A 20,205-nucleotide genomic window follows, 5' to 3' on the forward strand; every position below is an offset into this window, starting at 1 on the left:
GTGAACTGTCATCATTTCGCAAATTTTGAGCCAAGCTCGGAAACATTCGAAAGTTGTTTATTATAATATTAAGTAAATAAGGATTCCAGAAAAAACTAATGAATTCGAAATCAAATAAGGATTGAAGGTTGTATATACTTAAATATTTAAGTATTATTGAAGTGTATATCGGTTAAATGATCACGATTTCTTATATTATTAGTGCGAGTAAGCTTGGTTTGAGAAAATTGAGTTTAGTTTTTTAAAGCATATTTTGATTATTTCCTGGCTTTATATGGATTCGTTATTTTTAGAATTATTTTTAAAAATTGGCTTTTTTATAACTTTGCGAATATACAATATTCAAAGGGATTTGCTGTTTATTAAATCACTCAAAAATTTCTTTTTAAATAATTTTTTAAAGATTTATTGTTATTATGTCTATGACTGAATTTCTATGAAAAAATATAGTGAAAACTCACTGTTTCAGTTAATTAAGCTAACTCATCTTACACATTTTTATCTCGACATCTTTATTCGGTAACTCCAGATTTAAGGGAAATATTTTTTTTTTTTTTGTTCCCAAATTTGCCTATAAATAAGAAGGGGGAAAAAAACTGAATAATTAAGTACTAATTTATTATAAACAAACAGAACTCTGTTTAAATATAAAATTTTAATAAAATATTTAAAATCTAAAATTTATTTCAGTTAACTCAAATTCAGTAATTAATAAATATACTAATTACTTATTTTCATTGTTTAAGAAACTCTGAACTAAGTACATCTTGACTATTTCTGTATATTTTCAAGTAATGTTGACTGTTGCTTAACGAAAGTCAGCGATTTCCGATGAATAATATTTACTTATCACTCAGATTTCACTTTTAAAAATTGTTTAAACTCCCTAATGTTTTATTTCCTTTCCTCTTAACCATACACCGGCGCCCGAGGAATCTATCTCTCTCCCTTCTAGTTACTGAAGGCAAGCATTCATTCTAATCTGGCAAATCTACTTGTGACCAGACATGGAGGGTTCAGTAGTTTGGCATGTGCAGTCGTTCGGACTTTTAAGTGGAAAAGCAGAGCCTCCCTCTCCTCAAATGGACTCATCCGACCGTTCAGGCGAGCTTCACTGGGCGTCTTTTGCAAACCTGCTGAGAGGAGAGAGTTGTGTTAGTGTATCGCATGGTGTGAGTACACTGCTCCGATGTTTGGCTTCGGAAATTATCTAACAACCACAATGTCGCTGAATGTTTGCATATATACTAGTGTTCTCACATCGAAGCATCCATTGTACTTAATCGGTTGATGTTAATCGTTTACGATAACTAAACGTTTTTGTGCGAAGATATAACAATTTGAAGCAAGTTTTATTTTGATGCGGCGAGTTAGTATCCGCAGTTTAAGCGACTAGTTTTCCAAAACACAACTTGTCAGCTGAAAGGATACATATTCAGACCTTTGCTTTCTGTCTTAATCTCTTGGACTTTTGGTTTCTGCATTTAGAGAAAATGTATTGGACAGATGTAGTAGATGTATTTGACTGTGACTATTCTGCCGATGTTAACTATCGATCTGCCGTAGTCTAGTGCTTCAGATTTTCTCCGCGCAACCTTTTAACTTCTAACAAGTAGTTAGGCTTAACATGTTTATAAAACTAGTTCTCCTGTATTACTAGTTAGCACAACCAAATCAACTTGTGCTGAGTGATCTCCTGTTTATTAACAATATTAATTATAAATACTAGCTATTCTTACACGAATTCATGGTACTGCAATCTCCAAATCGCTGAGATTGGACAATTTTTAATCCTTTCACTTAATATGTATCCTTCCTGTTTCTAATTTACTTTTGAACTGTGCATCATAAACTGGATTGTGGATCAAAAGAAAACATTTTGAAATCAAGTTAACATGAAAGAAAAAATCATGTATTTGTCGCTGTGGATGCTAGTTCTGCTTTGCCTTTCTGTGGCAACTATAGGTAAGCTTGTATATTTAATGTTATTGTTTATTTTCGAGTAATAGCGGTGAAGTTTTGAATTAAGCTTTTGGCTTTTATAAAAAAAAAATTGCTTTTGTGAATTAATTACTTTTGTTGTCATATTTCTTATTAGATAGGAAATGCAGTATTTTGTAATTTAATAGTTAAATTAATATTTTTGAATTCAGTGACTTTTTTCCGAAAAATTTGTGTTACAAATAATATGTTTGAAATAAAATAAGAACTCGCAAAGGAATTAAACATTATATGTTATAATGTTAATACAAATTGATAGATGATATTATTTTTTGGCCATATTAAGAATGAAACATATTAATATATCTGAAACATTTGATTTATGAACAAGTGTTTCTATTGTGTTTTATTCTATTCTAAGTTTTTCTATTTTATAATAAAAATAATTTTATTGATTCATAACAAAAGTTCAAACTAGAATTAAAAATTTGATTTTGGATTTATTTTATAATTATATCATCAACGATTACATTTTAAAAATGCCAATTATATTCCAAAATTTAGAGCATATATCAAATAAAATTAAGTAATTGTTATGAATTGAATTATTAATTTGTTTTTATCGGAATCTTCGGCTTTTAATAAAAAAATGGTATATTGAATAATTATTTTATGCCATTTCCTGGTAAAGTAATATATTAATCGCTTTAATAATAAAATGAATTTATTAATTTGTGGATTTGCTACTTAGAAAACATTAGGTAAATATAACTCCAAAAATATTTCTTTTACAGATTATTGTATATCATCTTTTATAAAATTTGATTATTCATAAATTGTTCCTAAGATTAGTCTTAGTTATCTATTATTTTATGTCTAAAAATTTAAAATTGATATTAAAAAATATAGAATCATATTTGTTTGTTTTTAGACTGTTTAGAACCTTTCTTGTAATACACGATGTATATTCATATCATTATGAAATTTTTAAAATATTAGCACTTAAGTATATGCATTAAGCTTCTAACATGGGAGATTTAGTAGCTGATTCTAATATTTTTGTGAGGGATTTTATGACTATTTGCAATTTTATAAAAGTATAAAGTAGTTAACTCTCTGCAATAACAGTATTTAGCTGTCTGTCTTTAGGAATAATAGGATGAAAATAGACAATAGACCCTTTACAACTGAAGTTAGACAAACTTCCATTGCATGCAAATTGTGGAATATGTAATTGATAAACATATGTATATAAAAATTAACTGACTCTTTATCGTTATATACACAAATTAGTAATGGATAATTATTGTTTCATTTATTCATAAAACTCCTAATTTATGAGAACATTAACAAAAAGGCTTCATTGTAGTTTAAAAATCTTAGCAATTTATTCTTGTGTCAAATCAATTATTTTCTTATCACAAAAAAATTATCTTGTTTAATTTTTTATCGAAGGAACTTAAAACATCTTTGTTGTTTAGATATTGCATTTTCTTCGTTTCTTACTGTAGAATTGTCGAAATATACATTTAATGTAGAACATTCTATTATGTAATTGTATTTTTTCAAAATAACAATATATTTCTAGTTGTAGAATGAAATGTGAGAATAGTTAATGAAAGAATTTTTGTGTTCATTGTATTAATTTTTAGAATGCATGCTTTCCTTTGTTTGTATGATAAAACTAAAGAATTCAAAGCTGATTTTTCACCATAGTAGACCAAATCATGCTAAACATAAGAAAATCATCAAATATTATTTAAAAAATATAAGGTTAGTTAGGTTTTCTCATTTGGCAAGTCATTATCTTTAAAAGAAATTAAAATTTGATGTTTGTATACTCTTTCGACAGACTTTTGATAATTCAAATTGAAAAAATTGTAAATTCAAGCAGTTTTTAAAATATTAATTGCAAAGGTTTTACCTTTTCATTATGCATTTTACTTATTAGATATTAATAGTAAAGATATTAGTAGTTGCATTATCCTTCACTTTTTTTTTTCTTCCTGAAATGCTGCATATAATATTCAGTTAGTAAAGAAATTTGCAGTCAACTTCAAGAAATTGCATAAATATTATTAATCTCTAACATATAAATTAAGAATCTGGAGTGAAGCATCTGCAGTAAAGTGTGATTTAACATATTAAAAGAAATTTGTTTTCAAAAGTTATCTGATGTTTCTTGAAACCAGCTATTTTATATTTTTATGCAGTAACTTTCATCGCTAGAAAAGTAAACTTTAAAATGAATAATAACATATTTTATTTAGTAATGAATCATGAAAATCTAAAGAATATTTTACTTCTACAAAACTGGCTTTCCTGCTTCATTATTCATTAAAATGTAAAAATTAGATAATTTAATTGCAGATTAAATTGTAAGTAAAAAATTATAGTTAAAAGATTTAGTGTGGAAATAATATTATTAATAATAAAATTCATCTTTTTATTTTCATATATTTCTAATATTTGTAAACCTTTTAAAAAATTAAAAGCCAATAATTTTTAAAAATCTTTAATTCTTTGCACATTTTGATAAAACAATTGTTATTTTAAAAATTTCATTTGCTAAAAATTCTAATTCCATGATAAAATAAGAATTAAATCATATATGTATGGTATAAGAATTTATTTAAATATTGGAATAATAAAAATAAAAGGTTATCTTTTATAATTAAGGATAATTTTTGGCTCAATGGCATTAAAGAAAGAACAGGCTGAAATAGCTATATTTTCAAATTAATTGTTAGTAAAATCTTTGTATGTAAATAACTGATATTGAAAGTTATATTTCTTTTGGAAAAAATGTTCTTATGATGTAGTTTGAATTAAAATTAATATTTGAGACCAGAACATAAATTTACAGCAAATAATTTTAAAAAAAAGGAAATCACCATTTAAAATTATGCGATTTACTATTTAGAGTATCGAGCGGCATTGAAAATACACAGTGTGATAATGAGATAGTAGAATATAAAAATAAATACGTAAAATTATATATTATAACAAATTCTTGATTATTCTTCAGAATTTTAGGATGGAACAGATTCAGAAATCAAATAAAAAAAATTTTTTTTGGCTTATTACAAAACAAACCTCAACAACATCATTATTTTTGAATGGATAGTTATTTGCAATATACCTGAACTTTTAAATAGCCTTTAAAAAGATAATTTTTCATTTGTTTTGATTTTAGAGTAATAAAAGAAGCTTATGGGGATTTTTGAAATAATGATATATAATTCAACTTTGCTTATCACTTTTGTTGGAGTTTCCAATGTTTTAAAAACTTTTCTTGGGAAATGGGTTGAATGAAACCTTATAGAACATGCACATGTATATGCAAGTTTTGTAAATTCAGAATAGTATTCCTAATTGTTACCAATAAATTTTAGAATATAGTAAGTAATTCTTCAAAAATCTCAGAAAATTGATTCCTAAAAATCCTTGGGAATGTTCTAAAAATTTGCTGACACTTGGTAACTTTGAATGTGTGTGTGTGTACATCATATATATTATAAATTATATCTATTAGCTCATAAACTAAGATGGAGTCATTCATAGATATTGTATTCAATTCAAAAATTATGTAGAATTCATTAATATCTTGAGCCCTGAGGGAATTGTTATTTATATTAGTATGCATTTTTTTTATTTAATAGTAAAAAGAGGAAGAATAGTCAATGGATAAATATTTTGAATTGGAATAACTTCTTGCTGCTTTTCTAATTTGTTTTCTGTTTCTTTTGGAATGAAAAGAAATAATAATAATGAATAACATCTCTGACATAAGTGATTGACTTTAAAAATTCAGTAAATAAAGAAATTTTTATATATATATAATAAGAAAATATACAATATGGAAAGATTTTTTTTTTGTACTCGCAATATATTATATCTCTACTAACAATATTTTAAAAATTTATTTATATATTATTTTAAATTTGAAAACCATTTTATGGTAAATTTAGTAAACCATAAATTTACAAGTGTATCGTGGCGGAGGGAGGAATGTAAAACCTAATATCGGATTGGAATTATTAGGTAAAATATTTTAATACATTTAAAAAAATTAATGAATTGATGGTTGGTTTACATAATCTTATCACTTTATATAAGATAGGGGGAAAAAAAAAAAGCTATGTAGTTTTGCCTGTTCTGATATTATCACACTAGGTTTTGAAACATGAATGTTAAGTGACTGCCAGAAATTAAGAAGTACATTTTTCTTTAGTTGGCTAAATTAGTGTTTTTAAAATTATTTGTATCAAAATATTTTTTTTTATCTGCATGTACTTAATGAGAAAGTATTTTAGGAAAGATGACCTGAAAGATACTTTCATCACATGGAAGATTTTTTCTACAATTATTTTTTAATTTAGTTATATGAAGAAGCAAATTTGTAGAAATATACTCTCTTAATTTAAAACTATTCCATTTTAGTTTTCCTTTTTAATTTGGTAATATTAATTGAAATTGTATTTCAGATGTATTTTTGCGTGCTGTTAAATTTGAGCAAAATAAATTATATATTTTTTTAATATTAATAATTTGGAGAGGAATGAATTTTTCTTTTTATTGAATCATAAAACTCTTCTAGCAATCAAAATTCTTTGGAGGAATAAAAAAGGTGTTTTTTATTATAAAGTTTTTTTTAATGTAATTATATTTTAAGTTAAAAGTAAACACGGCCTGCTTCTGTAATAATGTATGTAATTGTATTATACAGGGCTCTTTTGATAATATTTTTTCATGTGTTTTTGATGGGGAAGAGGGGGGGGGATGTTGAGGCTTATGTTTTAACTCTTTTTAAGTTTACCCATTTTATCCAAGAATCAATCATTTAACTGACCTTGAATCTTCATGCCGGTAAGAAGATGAATAATGCATCGGCGATTCTTGCCAAGGTTTTCCTTTTGAGTGATATTCTCACAATCCGCGAATAAGGTTTTGTGAGGATTAGGTTTTTTTTTTTTTTTTTTTTTTTTAAATTAGTGTCTTGCTTATTTGATTAATAGAGTATTGAATGTAAAAATTAGTACGAAGAAATGATTTATTATTATTAGAATTGACTTCTCGAAATTATATTGCGAAAATTACGTATGCTTTTTCATTTGTTTAGTGTTAGCACCAAATTCCTCACAAATAAGGAATAATATAATCTACGTTATTTACATCTTTACAAATATGCATGCATATAATGTCATTTTTTATATATATTTATATTAATTATATTCAATAAAAATCTTATTTTTTCCCTCATGTTCTTGTGATGAAGCAAGCATATATTAGAATAGATAAAGTTTATTCTATATAATTTTTATATTGGTCGCTTTTTTTGTTTCTAAAAAAATATTTAATAATTAAGTAGGCTATAACTGATAATAATGAGTAATTAAAGAATAATTGGTAATTAATAAATAACTGATTATCATACCGCTAAAAGATAGTTCAGGTTAACAGGTAAATATAAAATAAATTATTTCAGAAATATTTAAACTTAATATGCAGCGACTATAGACAAATTTGTTTGTATGTGTGTGTGCACGCACGCTTTTAAATGTTTTATAAAGAAAAATAAATAATACCGGTGTACCAATGCTGGTATTCATTTGTAGGATTTTGCACTTGGATAACTTAGTAATTTTATTTTTAATTGGCGGTTCCGTTTTTTCATTTGAAGTCCCCCCCCCCACTGTATAGATTTAATAACCATTTGTTTTTGCGGAATCCCTTGTTTGAAACCATTTGCGTCTATTGTGTTTTGTTGCAGCAAATTTCCACGGCATTTGCTCTGACCTCAACTGATAATGCATCCGGTGATATTCCATGATGATTGTTCGTTTAATATAGCATTGTCAATAAAGAAGATCGGATATCCGTTATTCGAAGGGCGTGGGATCATCTTGTACTGTTTGTTGTATAAGTTGATTAGAAAATGTGTTCTCAAACCAAGAATACGAAGCTGTCGTTAACTGATGAATGCAGTTATTGTTACGTATAAAACGGATTACATGCGATTAGTTTTTATATTTGAATATTTATACTCGGTACTTAGCTTCAAGAACGCATGCTTAAGTATCATAATTCTTTGCTTTGGTCTCAGTTCTACAGCTAAATTTTATTTATATATTTTTTTTATTCTTTCTTGACAACAAATGGAATAAAATGTGATAAGGAATATTAAATTTCATTAAGGTTCGTACGTATATAGTATAATATTTGAGAAAATACTTGGAATATTTCTGTGAGGAAATGATTTCACGTGTTACGTCCGCTCATTCTTTTTTCTTCTTCTCTGTAGTGAAAAGATGAATGAATGGAGCTTCTTGATGATTATATACCAAAAACTTTTTACTTGTTCATGGCAGCCAAAAGATAGCGCGCTTATCACGGTTTCCTTCCTTTTCTAGTTGCACACGTACACGCATGCGTTCTTTGTTAATTAATCTTTCCCTAAACTACACTACTGAGATTTTTTTTTATTGACTTTGACATAAAACTTGCTTTTGAAATCATCTATTAAATGAAGCATTATTTTCAATTTTTTAAAGAGTTTATTAAGAAATTACTGCATTTGCCGTACCGTGATTTTATCTCCATGCTTTGTTGGCTTAAATAAGAATAAATGTTATTGTTCAAAACTTTGTTGATTATAAATATACTTCGATCGAATACTCCCTTGTTTTATGAAATATTCTGAAAGTAGACTTCAACAATATTTGTAGTTAAACAATACATAGCTAATGCAAACAAAAGTTTGTTTTTTAAATTTTAAAACAATTTCTTGCATTCTTTCGATAGTAGTGATTTGTTTCGTCTTTTTATCTGTTCTACTTTATGCATAAATAACAGAATAAAAGGCGTATTTTGGAATAAAATTTTTTTTCGTTAAAAATAAATAATAAAAATTTTTTTCGTTAAGTTAATTTATAACTTAGGAAATTTAGTGAAAAGAAACGTGTATTTTAATTGTATCATTGCTAATATTCTGTATTTATTTTATGTAAGAAGAAAAGCATTTGTTTTTAAAATAGGTGTGAAGGCATATTTTGGCACCGAAAGAGAGTCACAGTGTAAGAGAATTTTTTTCCTTGAGAAAACATTTATTTTTTCGTTGTTTTTGTGTTAAAAAAAATAATTTATGGATGATACACTTAAGTTTAGAAGATTCAGGCTGACAGTTTTAGACAATTGACATTTATTTGTGAGTTTTGCCTTAGCTGAAAGTTCTGCCACATTTTGCGTATTTTCTTCCAAAATAATGTCTTAGTTATTTTAACACAAAATCCTTGGTTTTTAACTTTTAGTTACACATTAATAGTTCTTGAATGTGGCTGGTTTATAATTTTTGTTTGACTATGTGAAAATACAAATGGATTTCTTTAAAAACCATCGGTAGTGGTCTCCTGGTCCCCCCCCCCAAACTTTCTCACATATTCTTCTATAACAATTAGCCCCTTTCGCGTTATAAAAATTGTGGACTATAAATGAAACCTGTGATTGTATGGCATTAATGGCATTAATGTATGTATGGCATTAATGACAACAATATTTACTATTCTTAGAAAAAAATTTTGGCAATCCCTAAATAGGATTTTTTTTGGCAACTAATCCGTAAGGACCCGATTTTTTTTGAATAATTGTTTTAGATGCGTATTTCCAACAATTAGAAATCAAAATATGATACGGAACTATAATTGCAGTCATAAAATCACAAACCAAATTTCTTATATTGATATCATTGCATTTTTTAACCCTCCCGTTTACATGCTTGTGAACGTATAGACCGACAGAAAACCAACCCTTTGATGGATTTAATTCCAAATTTGTTAAGTATTTAAACTTAAGATGTTAAGTTCATGTACCAAATTTTATCTGTCTAGCTCTCTTCGTTTTGTAGCTATCGTGTTAAGTTATATTCGAAAAACTGGGCTTAAAATTTGATAGAAATGTACAAATTTGTTGTAAGCATTATATACAAAATCTCATCCGTGTAGATTAAAGTGTTTTAGAGTTTTCTTTGCTGCAGACAGGCATAATTCAGGAAGTCTAGAACTTGCAGATTCGTGTAATCTCTTGTTCGAATTTTTTGACAGTTATTATACTTTCCCTATACTTCGTGTAAACAAAGTAAAAGAAAAAAAAAAAAAAATGATGAGTTTGGTTCTTACCTCAGACGATTAATATAATTATTTAGTTATAACTTCCCGGTTTGTTTTGTAAGTAATTGTAAAATAATGACAATAAGGCTTTGTTTTTGTTATATCTGAAATAAATGACTAGTCTGAATAAAATATTATCTTAGGAACAAATAATAAAATTTTTTCATTTCAGTGTTTATTTCATATTAACTTTCCAATTTTACAGGATTATAAGTGTAGTTTAACTACAAAATAGCATCACTTTTTAGCATTATAAATTCTTGTCACGTTTTTAATAATTGGGCTTTATTTTAAAATGAATTTTATTACCACCTAAAAAAAGTTTTCCTTTGCGCCATTTAAAAATGGTATTCGAAATTAGCTTCACCTTTCCCAGGTAAAGAGATATTTGCAGATGTAATTATTATTTTAATACATAGTCAAACTTTTAGCTTGATTAGTTAACGTAACTGCTCATTATATAAATGCTACTAAAAGTTATTTTTTTTTAACTGAAACTAATAATTTGAGTTACCACACTAATTAGTATGTTAAAAACTCAACTATAGCTTGATTTTTCATGATTTTTATGTCATATTTTATAAGATGCGGTTTGATTTATAACCTTATCCTCTCATTCAGTGTTAAGTCATGCGCATAAGGTTAGCTTGCATTGTAATCAGACCAGTTCGAACGTTTCGTGTCTGCAACAAGTAGTGATTTAAATATTTTCACGTCCATTTTGAAATTTGCAGATTTTGTATTTTTGTTTGTCCTTATGCTAAAAATATTCGAGTATTATGAACTTTATTGCCAGTGCATGTTTTAAGCAGCAAAGGCCTTACAACAATATTTCTTTTTAGTTTGAGAGTAACATTATGGTTATTAGCCTTTCTATAGGTGAAGGATTTTTAAATTGTAGTCTGCGTATCTGACGACCGCATTTCTAATGAATTAAAAAAAAAAATGGTTTTTTAAAAGTAACTAAAATAGGCATTGATAGTAATTTTTATATCAATAAATAGTATAAAACAGTGGTTATAGTACAACCACTGTTAGAATTATTAATTAGCCTACTACTAACTGTTTCGACCTGTTCGGAAAATGCGTATCTAAATTGTTTCGCCAAAATTTAGCAATGGCGAGTTTAGTCGCCAAACACAGAGTTTGTGTAATATGAAATTATGTTGTTATGAAATGACTTTTTTTTTTTATTTCAATAATCACATTTATTTATTTACTTAAACAAACATACATTTTTTGAATATGAACAAAAAGAAACATTAAAAAAAATTAATTTATTATTTTAATTTGCTGTCAGAGAATGGTAGTGAGCAAAGCTTGGTACAACGCATAATAATCTTTTATTTGTTTCTTTAATTTTGACTTGGCCTCAAAATATTTCAAACTTCTTGAAATTTACGAATATGTGAGTTTTTACTAAAATTGTAATTCAAACTGCAAATTGTCACTATTTATTACTTCTGACGAATAAATTCGTCATAACGCAAAAAGTTGTACTTTTTCCATGACGAGTATATTCGTCAAAAGCAGTTAATTGGTTAACATTGAAAAGGCGATATGTTTTACTGTTCTTTCTTAAAACTTTTTTTTTTCATTTAATGCTTGATCTGTTTGACAATCAGGTTATGTTTGAAATATAAGAATAGTTTAGAATTGAATCATTTCGACTTATCCATAAACTATAATTAAAAGTTTATTTTCACATACATTGTCGTTGCTTGAATCTTTTCTCTGATATTTCACAGTTATAATGCACACACTTCTTGAAACTGTTCTTCAGTATGACTCGTGAAATGAAGACTCCTTTATAATTGATTCACGTCGCTTGCTATATGAGCAGGACACATTTTTCAATCTCTGCTCATTTAACACCTTCTAATTTTAGACTAGTACGTTTCATTTACTCCAGCAAATGTTACTTCGCACAAAGTGTGTGTTGATCTTTTTTCTCTCTCTCACTTCCTCTTTGCGTAAATAATGCTACTCTCAAAACTAAAAAGAAATATCAGCAAAAGAATATTTTCATGCTACTTTATGACTTGAGTTAAAATTGCTAGGCCTGTCCTGAATCCCCTTGACATTTCATTTTGACTGCCATTTGTTTCATTCTGTTTCCTTTCCTGTTATGAAGTTCTGTTGGTTTATATTTGTGTTTGACATTTTACTAGTTTAATGTTATATCAATAATTGATATGTGTTAAGTTTTTGTTTTCAATATAAGGGAGCAGTGTTAATATGAAATGGAAATTCATTATATGGATTTTTAAAAAAACATTGTAAAATTCATACAATAAAATATCCGGTTCAAACATTATGCATTCTAGTTTTTTTTTTTTAATAATTAAATAACTTTGTGCCATAATGTGTTAAATTAATTTATTTTCACTAAGAATTTCATATAGATTTACATGATCTAAAATTCTACAGGAAACAGGTAGTTTCAATTCTTATCTTAGGCTTAACTTTTCAAATTAATATAAACATTTATCATTGAACCGTGAAATGAATAAGTTGAAATAATTTTTGTAAAATTTAATCTACGTTTGATGTTAATGCCTTACTTAAAATATATACGCATTCATACAACACGATGCATATGATTTTATTTTCCCTGCTGATGAATTTTTTAAAATGTGCGATGTATTATTAATAGTATTTGACTTTCTTTTTGTGTAATACATTTATAAAACATACATAGGGCACTTATTTAAAGTATAAATCGGTTAGTTTTATTATAGAGTTTCTTTAATGTTGTTGGCGAGGTTGGAACCGACATTATAGAACTTTGGCCTATTTGTTTGCCCATCCACTACAATAGGCAGAAAACTTTAGAGAACTTTTAAACTTTAACATCACACATAAAATTTGTGTTTAGGTGTGGTATTTCTTGCTTGTACAATTCCTGAAAAAAAAAAAAAATAACACCCCAAAGCACTCCGAGTTAATAACACATTGCAATGCTTCTTAAAATAATATGGCTGCATATTTAGAATAATTATTAATTTATACTATTTTTTCATCGTGAAGATCAAAATTTAAACCAACAGAATTGTATTTTATTTGAAAACGTATTCTGTTAATGTGAACATTTTGCATTTATTTAATGCCATTGCATTGTTCAATTTAGCGATTTATTTATTTTTAAATATTAATAAATTATTAGCAAAACATTTAACAAAAAAATTCCGTTGGTGTTAAACTATATTAATTGCTCTAAAACTTCAGTGCATCTCTCTCTCTCTCTCTCTCTCTCTCTTTTTTAACGATTTATATTATCATTGGAACATTTCATGTTTTTGACGAGTCATTTTCAGCACATGCTGTATGTAATAATGTCTTTTTTTATAAAATCCGATTGGTTAAACCAGTTGATAAAAGTGACAAATCATGAATCTGTTCCCGATTTTTAAAATGTTAGAGCATAGTTTATTTGATCGACTCAAAAGTTGTTTTGCATTTGATATAAATCAGAACCTGAAAGGTAAAATTGCATTTCAGAATATTACTTAAAAAAAGTTTTTCGTAAAATTGTGATGTTACTACTGTTGTATTATTAAATGAATCTGACTCTATTCCTTATCCACCCACATTATTTTTTATCGTGTTATTTTCTTATTACTAGAACGTGGAAGTTAAGATAAATAGGCGTTCTGAAAAAAATTCTGCAATTTTTATTCTTGCCTGTGTTACCATCCAGAAAATTTGAGTTCTGATCTAGGATATTTGGTGAAAGAAACGAAGGAAAATAACATTTTCTGGAATGTATTTGTGCGCTGTATAAGGAATGTGAATAAATTATTTTACAGTGTCTTCGGTTAAAATTCCGATGAGAGAGTATTTTTGGTTGGGTGAAATTGAAACTTGTACTAATGTTTCACTTAATTACCAAGTCATTATTTTCAATATAAATTCTGGTAACTATTTTAGTTCTTCAAGATGGCACAACAATGGCTCTGAATAATGTTGACTGTCGTTTATTTGATATTTTCTTGAATTCAATCCATCTCCAGAAAACCCTTGTCAATTACTGTTTACACCTTCCAAGCGAGACTTTTGTAAAAGTTGCCAAGAGCGTTGAACTTCGTGAATGTCTGCAAATAGCTGGGAATGGCTTCAAATTTTTGTTAACATTTGAAAGTTGGGATATCACTAACAGAATACTTTGGAGTCGTAAGTAGTTGAAGTGGTTAATGGTTTCTTCAAGAGCCCTTGTTAAAGCAATAAGCTATGCAAATAAATTATTCGAAGACATAGCCCTTGCCTACATGAGAGACTGCATTTAAAGCAGGAAGAAGATAGAATCTCTTTGAAGGATTCCTTTTTTTTTTCCCAAAAGAATAGTTTTAATATTCATTATCATTTTTAAGTAGTTTGTTATTTCGAGAATCTTAATTTCGTCTGTTGTATGTAGCTTTGACAAATCTTATTGGAAGTGATGTCATGTCCGTATCTAGTAATGCTCTTTCTGTTTTGGATTTTGAATTATTTGCTGAGCAGAAGAGGATTTCATTTTCGTGCCATTTTCATGAATTCGAAATGGAATTCTTTAAAATTCCATGGTAAGAACTACTACTTTCACTGCGAATTAATTTTGGCCATCTGCATTTATATTTTTCTTGTTTGAGAGATAGTAAAACATTTTTGAATTTATATGAATTTAATTGATTGGAAACATGATTAATTATTAAATTATGGATTCAGTATATCTTGGCACATGCAAATTTGTTTAAAAAAAATTTTGTGATACATACAAAAACTGTAATTTTTCATGTATTATATATGAATTCCAGAACTGGAGTACATATTTCAAAAATGATCAGGCATTAAAAAAAAAATTAAGCTTATATATAATTTCTGTTGTGAGCATTTTCTCAACTGATTAAAGTATCAGTTTTTTTGTCATTTTATGTAACAAAATTATTTCGCATTAAACATAGTGTTTGTTTATAATTTGAGTTAAAGATTTAGAAATTTTAGATGTTGTGAAAAACTGCTTTTATATATATTTTTTAATAATACTATGCAACCTTTTCAAGAGTCTCTAAATCTAACTTTTTTGTATCGGTTACTGAAAATCTCAAACAAAAGATTCCAGTTAACTGTATTCTGTCATCAAATATTGACACACATAGAGATACAGAGGTATCAGACATCACACAGAAATATCTTGTAAATAGGTTCACATCAATAAACTGTTTTCTTTATTAAGCGTAAAATTTCGTTAAATATTTAATTGGAACAGCTCAATAAAAATCCAAATTCCATATTTTCAAAAAACCGGTTTTAGTCGGTTTTCTAATTTTAGTCAAAAAATAGAAGAGGGAAAAATATTTTATTTAATTTATATAAAATAACAAAAAACGATATCAATATCAAAGACAAAATATAAAAAAAATTAAGGATTACATATTGTTACAAAATATTTCTTTTACAAATATCGTCAATCAATTGTAATAACGCAGCGCACTTAATCACTGATTCAGCAGCTTGCTGTCTAATCCCCTCATTTCTCTTATTTGTCGGCGACCCCGACTCCTCTCACACACAACTTTTTATGATCTACACAACTTCTTCCTACACGATTTCTGAGTGCTCGTCTTTTATAATTCCGGGAGGCGGGGCTTGAATCTTCAGACCAATCAGGGACTAACTGGGTGTATCTCGGCTATAAGTGGATGGATCGTGAAAATTCTCGAACTTTCCAGTATTATCCATTTAGTCGCCAAATTCGTCGCCAAGTCGCCAAATGGTCGCCAAACTCTCAGGTCATTGACGTAGCAGCCGCTCAGCACAGATCTTACAACGGTCTTTCTTACGGTGATACCAGCCGTGATGGGAAGCAAATTACAAGTTTGTAACAATATGCATATTATTTACACAAAATAATGAAAACTCAAACAAAAATTTCAAATAATATTTGTATTATTTTCACTAATTTTAATTTCTCCTAAGAAAATAGGATTTTAAAATATTCACTGAACGGTGGCTTAGTCTTGTTCTTATTTTGGGCATAATATTGCCTGAAATTGAAAATACTCGTTCATTAGCTATTGAGCTTGATTTATAGTTTTCAGGGCATCAAATAACAAATCTAAGTTTTTTTTTTTTTTTCTCCTTTTATTCGTTGCCGCAAACAATAAAAATTCAGCTTTCAGTGTCTTTGGATTTGTAAGTTTTTCTTGAGGGTCTTCAAAAAACTTATGAATTGATTTTTCTATTGCTTCTTCTAAAAAAGCATTACTCTGATGTAGTTTCTTCGGTTTGCTCTTCATAAGAATCGGTTTCCACATAAGAATTTAGAAATATTCAAGACAATATATTTCCAGATAATAATTTCGGTTTTTGAAGCTAAAGAAAGTACACTATTAGATTTCTTCGCTGAACTAGAAATGTTTTTTGGATTCTGCTTTGTTTAAATTTTTTAGTTCAATTAACAAAAATTCAAATATACCTTCACTTGTTAATAAATTGGCATCTCATCGCCCTAAGCCTTCAGCTGCTAGACGAATAGGTCTCAACCGACCGTTTTAAATTAAAAAACGGTTTTCTTAATTTAAAAACTGGTTTTCAAATGTGACAAATTTACTTAAAAATCATTGGTTTTTTAAAACCTGGTTTCAAAAACTGACAAACCCTATGCTTAACTGAATTAAAAAACTGAAGAAAACAATTTGCTCCCACAAATCAAAACATAAAATGTATGTTTATACAAGCTCATTGTTAATTGTAAAACAGGAATGAAAACCACTAAACAAACCAGTGATCTGAAAAATTTCATGTTAACGTTTTACTTTATAAAAAGCATTAAGAAAGAAATAAAAAAAATTTATATCCTTGGGAAAGCAGTTTTTGGATACGTTCCCTTCAAATTGCTAATTCAATTAGCGGACGTCGGAAAGTGAACATAAACATGCCAAATTGTGGAATAATTACGTATACTGTCAGTGGGAGAACCACTTTTCTTTCTGAAATTATCTCTATTTGTTACAAAGTATTTTTCGACGTTACCTTTAAAATTAATGCGTTATCTTAAAAAAGAAGTTAAAAGAATTTTTGTATAAATATTTTTCACCGTACAGACAACCATACAATATGCTTAATTTTCTTTTCTTTTCTTTTTTCATTGTATTCTTACAAGTAAATATTTATTCTACTATATTCTAGAAAAATTGAAAGCATTTTAATTTTTAGCTAATTTTATTTTTTTAATGCTACTGTGGGAGGTCCGCGGCAGCCTAACGATAAGGCCTTGGCTTCGAAACCGGAAGTTTCCAGGTTAGAAATCCGATTCCACCGGGGAATCGCTGTGTAAGCAGGCCCGATACATATTAAAACTGTCGTGGCTAAACATTCTTTCATTGGTATGGTGAGGAAGTTTGGCGAGGGGGATGCCAGCTCGGGTGTCGTCCTCGTCAAATTACGAGATCTGACGCATTTCTTTAAAACGAGACTAAACTGTGTTCACCTTGGCCTGAAATAGCTTTAAAAATTTTATAAGCACGCGTGGCGTTAAATGCACTATAAAATCCAATACTAATGAATGATATAAATCTTAATTTTATTTAAATATATACAAACGCTGACGGTCGGGCACAGAAATTGTTCTTATTACCGATTGGCAAATGTTAAATATAAACAAATCGCTATATGAATGTTTCAGATTGTTTCATTGAACGTTATTAGAACTACATTTAATTCTCCTTTCCTAAAAATAATGGAGCTCCAAATATTTATTAGAAAAGCTATGGAGAGGTATGTTGGACTCCCAAAACAACATTCAGTCAAAAGAAATAAGATGTAAAACAAGTGCCAAACAAAGTTTAATCGAGCGCAGAAAAGCCTTAACTGTCGTTAAATGAAAAATTGCAATGTTATCTATAGACATTGATAAGCATATCTTCCAAAACTATTATCTCATAAAAAGGATGAGATAATAGTTTTGGAAGATATGCTCATCAATTTCGATAAAAACTTAAAAACTCAAATTTCCTTTTTAATGATGCGAGTTTCATTTCTGTACAGTTTTCTTTATTTTTTTAAATAATTTTTTAAAAATTTATTCCAATACACTATCTAACAAAGTTTTTAATATTATGAATTATATTCAAAGTCATCCATCCATCAAAAGGTTCAGCCGCGTGCTTTTACCAATGTTAAAATTAAGATGAAAATTTCTTTAATATAATAATAAATATATAAATTATTAAAAATAATATTTGGATATATAAATATAATAATACGAAATAGGATTTTCACTTCCGCTTATTTCGTAGAATATTCATTCTTAATTTAATCCTAGAGCAATTTGTACCGTAGGGATTCATTAATTCATGTTTTCCTGCCGAATTAAATAAAAGATGAAATCTTAAAAATATTTTTAAAAAAATACCCTCTATATTAATCTTTCAAGAGCAAAAAAAAAAAAATAAATATTGTGAAAGAACAATTTATTAGTTATATTGTGTTCGACAAAGGGGCTGGTTTTAGGAAATATATTAAAACAACCAATAATACTAATAATTTAATTGTGGGATAATTCATTCGTTCAGAAGCTAATGTGCTTAAGTACATTAAAATGTTTTTCTATTCTTTGTAAATTTTGATGGAATAAATAATATTCTTTTAATTTATTAATGGATTTAAGTGTTGTTTTGTTTTTGTCATAGCCCTATATGTATTATTAATAATTATTATAAATAAATTCATAGTTTACAGTGTAACCCAAAACATTAATTTTGCATTCTTTTTGCTCGACTTTTATCTCATTAGCTTCAGATCAGCTTAGTTCCTGCTCGACTTTTCAAACATTAATATTTATACGACAAAACTGGCAACAGTAATGAAATCAGAGACGATAATTTATCCTTATTGCCTTGAGCGAAGTTTTAGGCGACTTTCTCTCGTTCTCGCGACGTTTGAACTCAACTCTCATCGAATTTCTACTTGACTATTTTCATCAAGCACTTACTAAAGCTAGTCTGTCCACGTGTAATCCATTTAGCGTGAGTCGTCTTCTCATGCTCCCTATTTAATAACTTATGATGGCCAGCTTCTATTCTTTATTTGCTAGTAATTTGAAAATCAAGTATTATACTTGGAATGGAAATAATTTTAAGTATTGAAACGTGCCTTATCGCTTTTTAATTAGTTCTGGTTTTCTTTTATGGAATAAAGCAGTTTTTCTCTCTCTCTTTTTAAATGTCTGGAAATGTGCACGATCTGAATTACACTTGACGTCTTGCCATGAACTTGAAGAATAAATAAATTTTACTTACTCTCTATTATTAGAATTTCCAAGCGAATCATTTGAATTTTAGCGAGTTTTGGTCCCATTATCGATATTAATTTTATTCATCGTTGAGTATGTTTATAAAGAATGCGTGCAAGATTGTATAGAATATATCATCGCATTTGATCAAATTTTTTCCCCTTTAAATATAAAATATTTTTGGAATAGAATTCTTATAAATTAAAAAAATAATAATATTAAAGTTTGGTTTTGATAATCTGCTTTTCATTATCCGACATGTTTTGGATATCTTCTAATAAATTTTTATATATTGGCATTTACAGAAACGAACATGTCGAGATTCTTATTTACGTTAACGAGCTTTTTTAAACAGTCTTTTTTTGATTAATCAAAACTTCGTTTCTGTATCAGATCGTTTCGTATCTATATCTATTCGTTTCAGATCATTGTAACCCCTCTAATAATTTTCAACAAATTATATACCCAGGCGTTAATATCGAACTGTAGAGTGTATAAAGGTAAAAAGATAGTTTAGCATCCAAATAAATAAGGAATTATCATTATTGTTAAACATTTATCTTTAGTTAAATTTGTATTAGATTTTTTCCTATCTGAACTAAAAATATCAAGAAAACCTTCTGCGTTGCTAATTCATTACGCTTAGCTGCATTACGTATAGATATGCATCTTAGTTCTGTTATAATTTAGTGATTTCAAGTACCAGTCCTTATCTGTGTGATCTGTTAATATTTTTATTAATTTTTTTTAGTGAGTTGCTATTAATAACTCTTTTATCATAATGAATTGATCAGTCAACACTTAAACCTTGGCACTTCTTCATGCATC

The 20,205-nt window shown here is 27.7% G+C and overlaps 1 protein-coding gene across 1 annotated transcript in view; it reads left to right on the forward strand.

Moving 5' to 3' along the window:
• Window positions 1-1,092: 1,092 nt before the first annotated feature.
• Window positions 1,093-20,205, forward strand: part of LOC129963781 (serine/threonine-protein kinase dst1-like) — a 123,142-nt gene continuing 104,029 nt past the window's right edge. The window contains exon 1 of the mRNA XM_056078339.1: window positions 1,093-1,965. Coding sequence (XP_055934314.1) covers window positions 1,896-1,965 — 70 coding nt within the window. The 5' untranslated portion in view covers window positions 1,093-1,895. The remainder of the gene's footprint in view (window positions 1,966-20,205) is intronic.

The sequence above is a fragment of the Argiope bruennichi genome, chromosome 1 (assembly GCF_947563725.1).
Source record: "Argiope bruennichi chromosome 1, qqArgBrue1.1, whole genome shotgun sequence".
Lineage (NCBI taxonomy): Eukaryota > Metazoa > Arthropoda > Arachnida > Araneae > Araneidae > Argiope > Argiope bruennichi.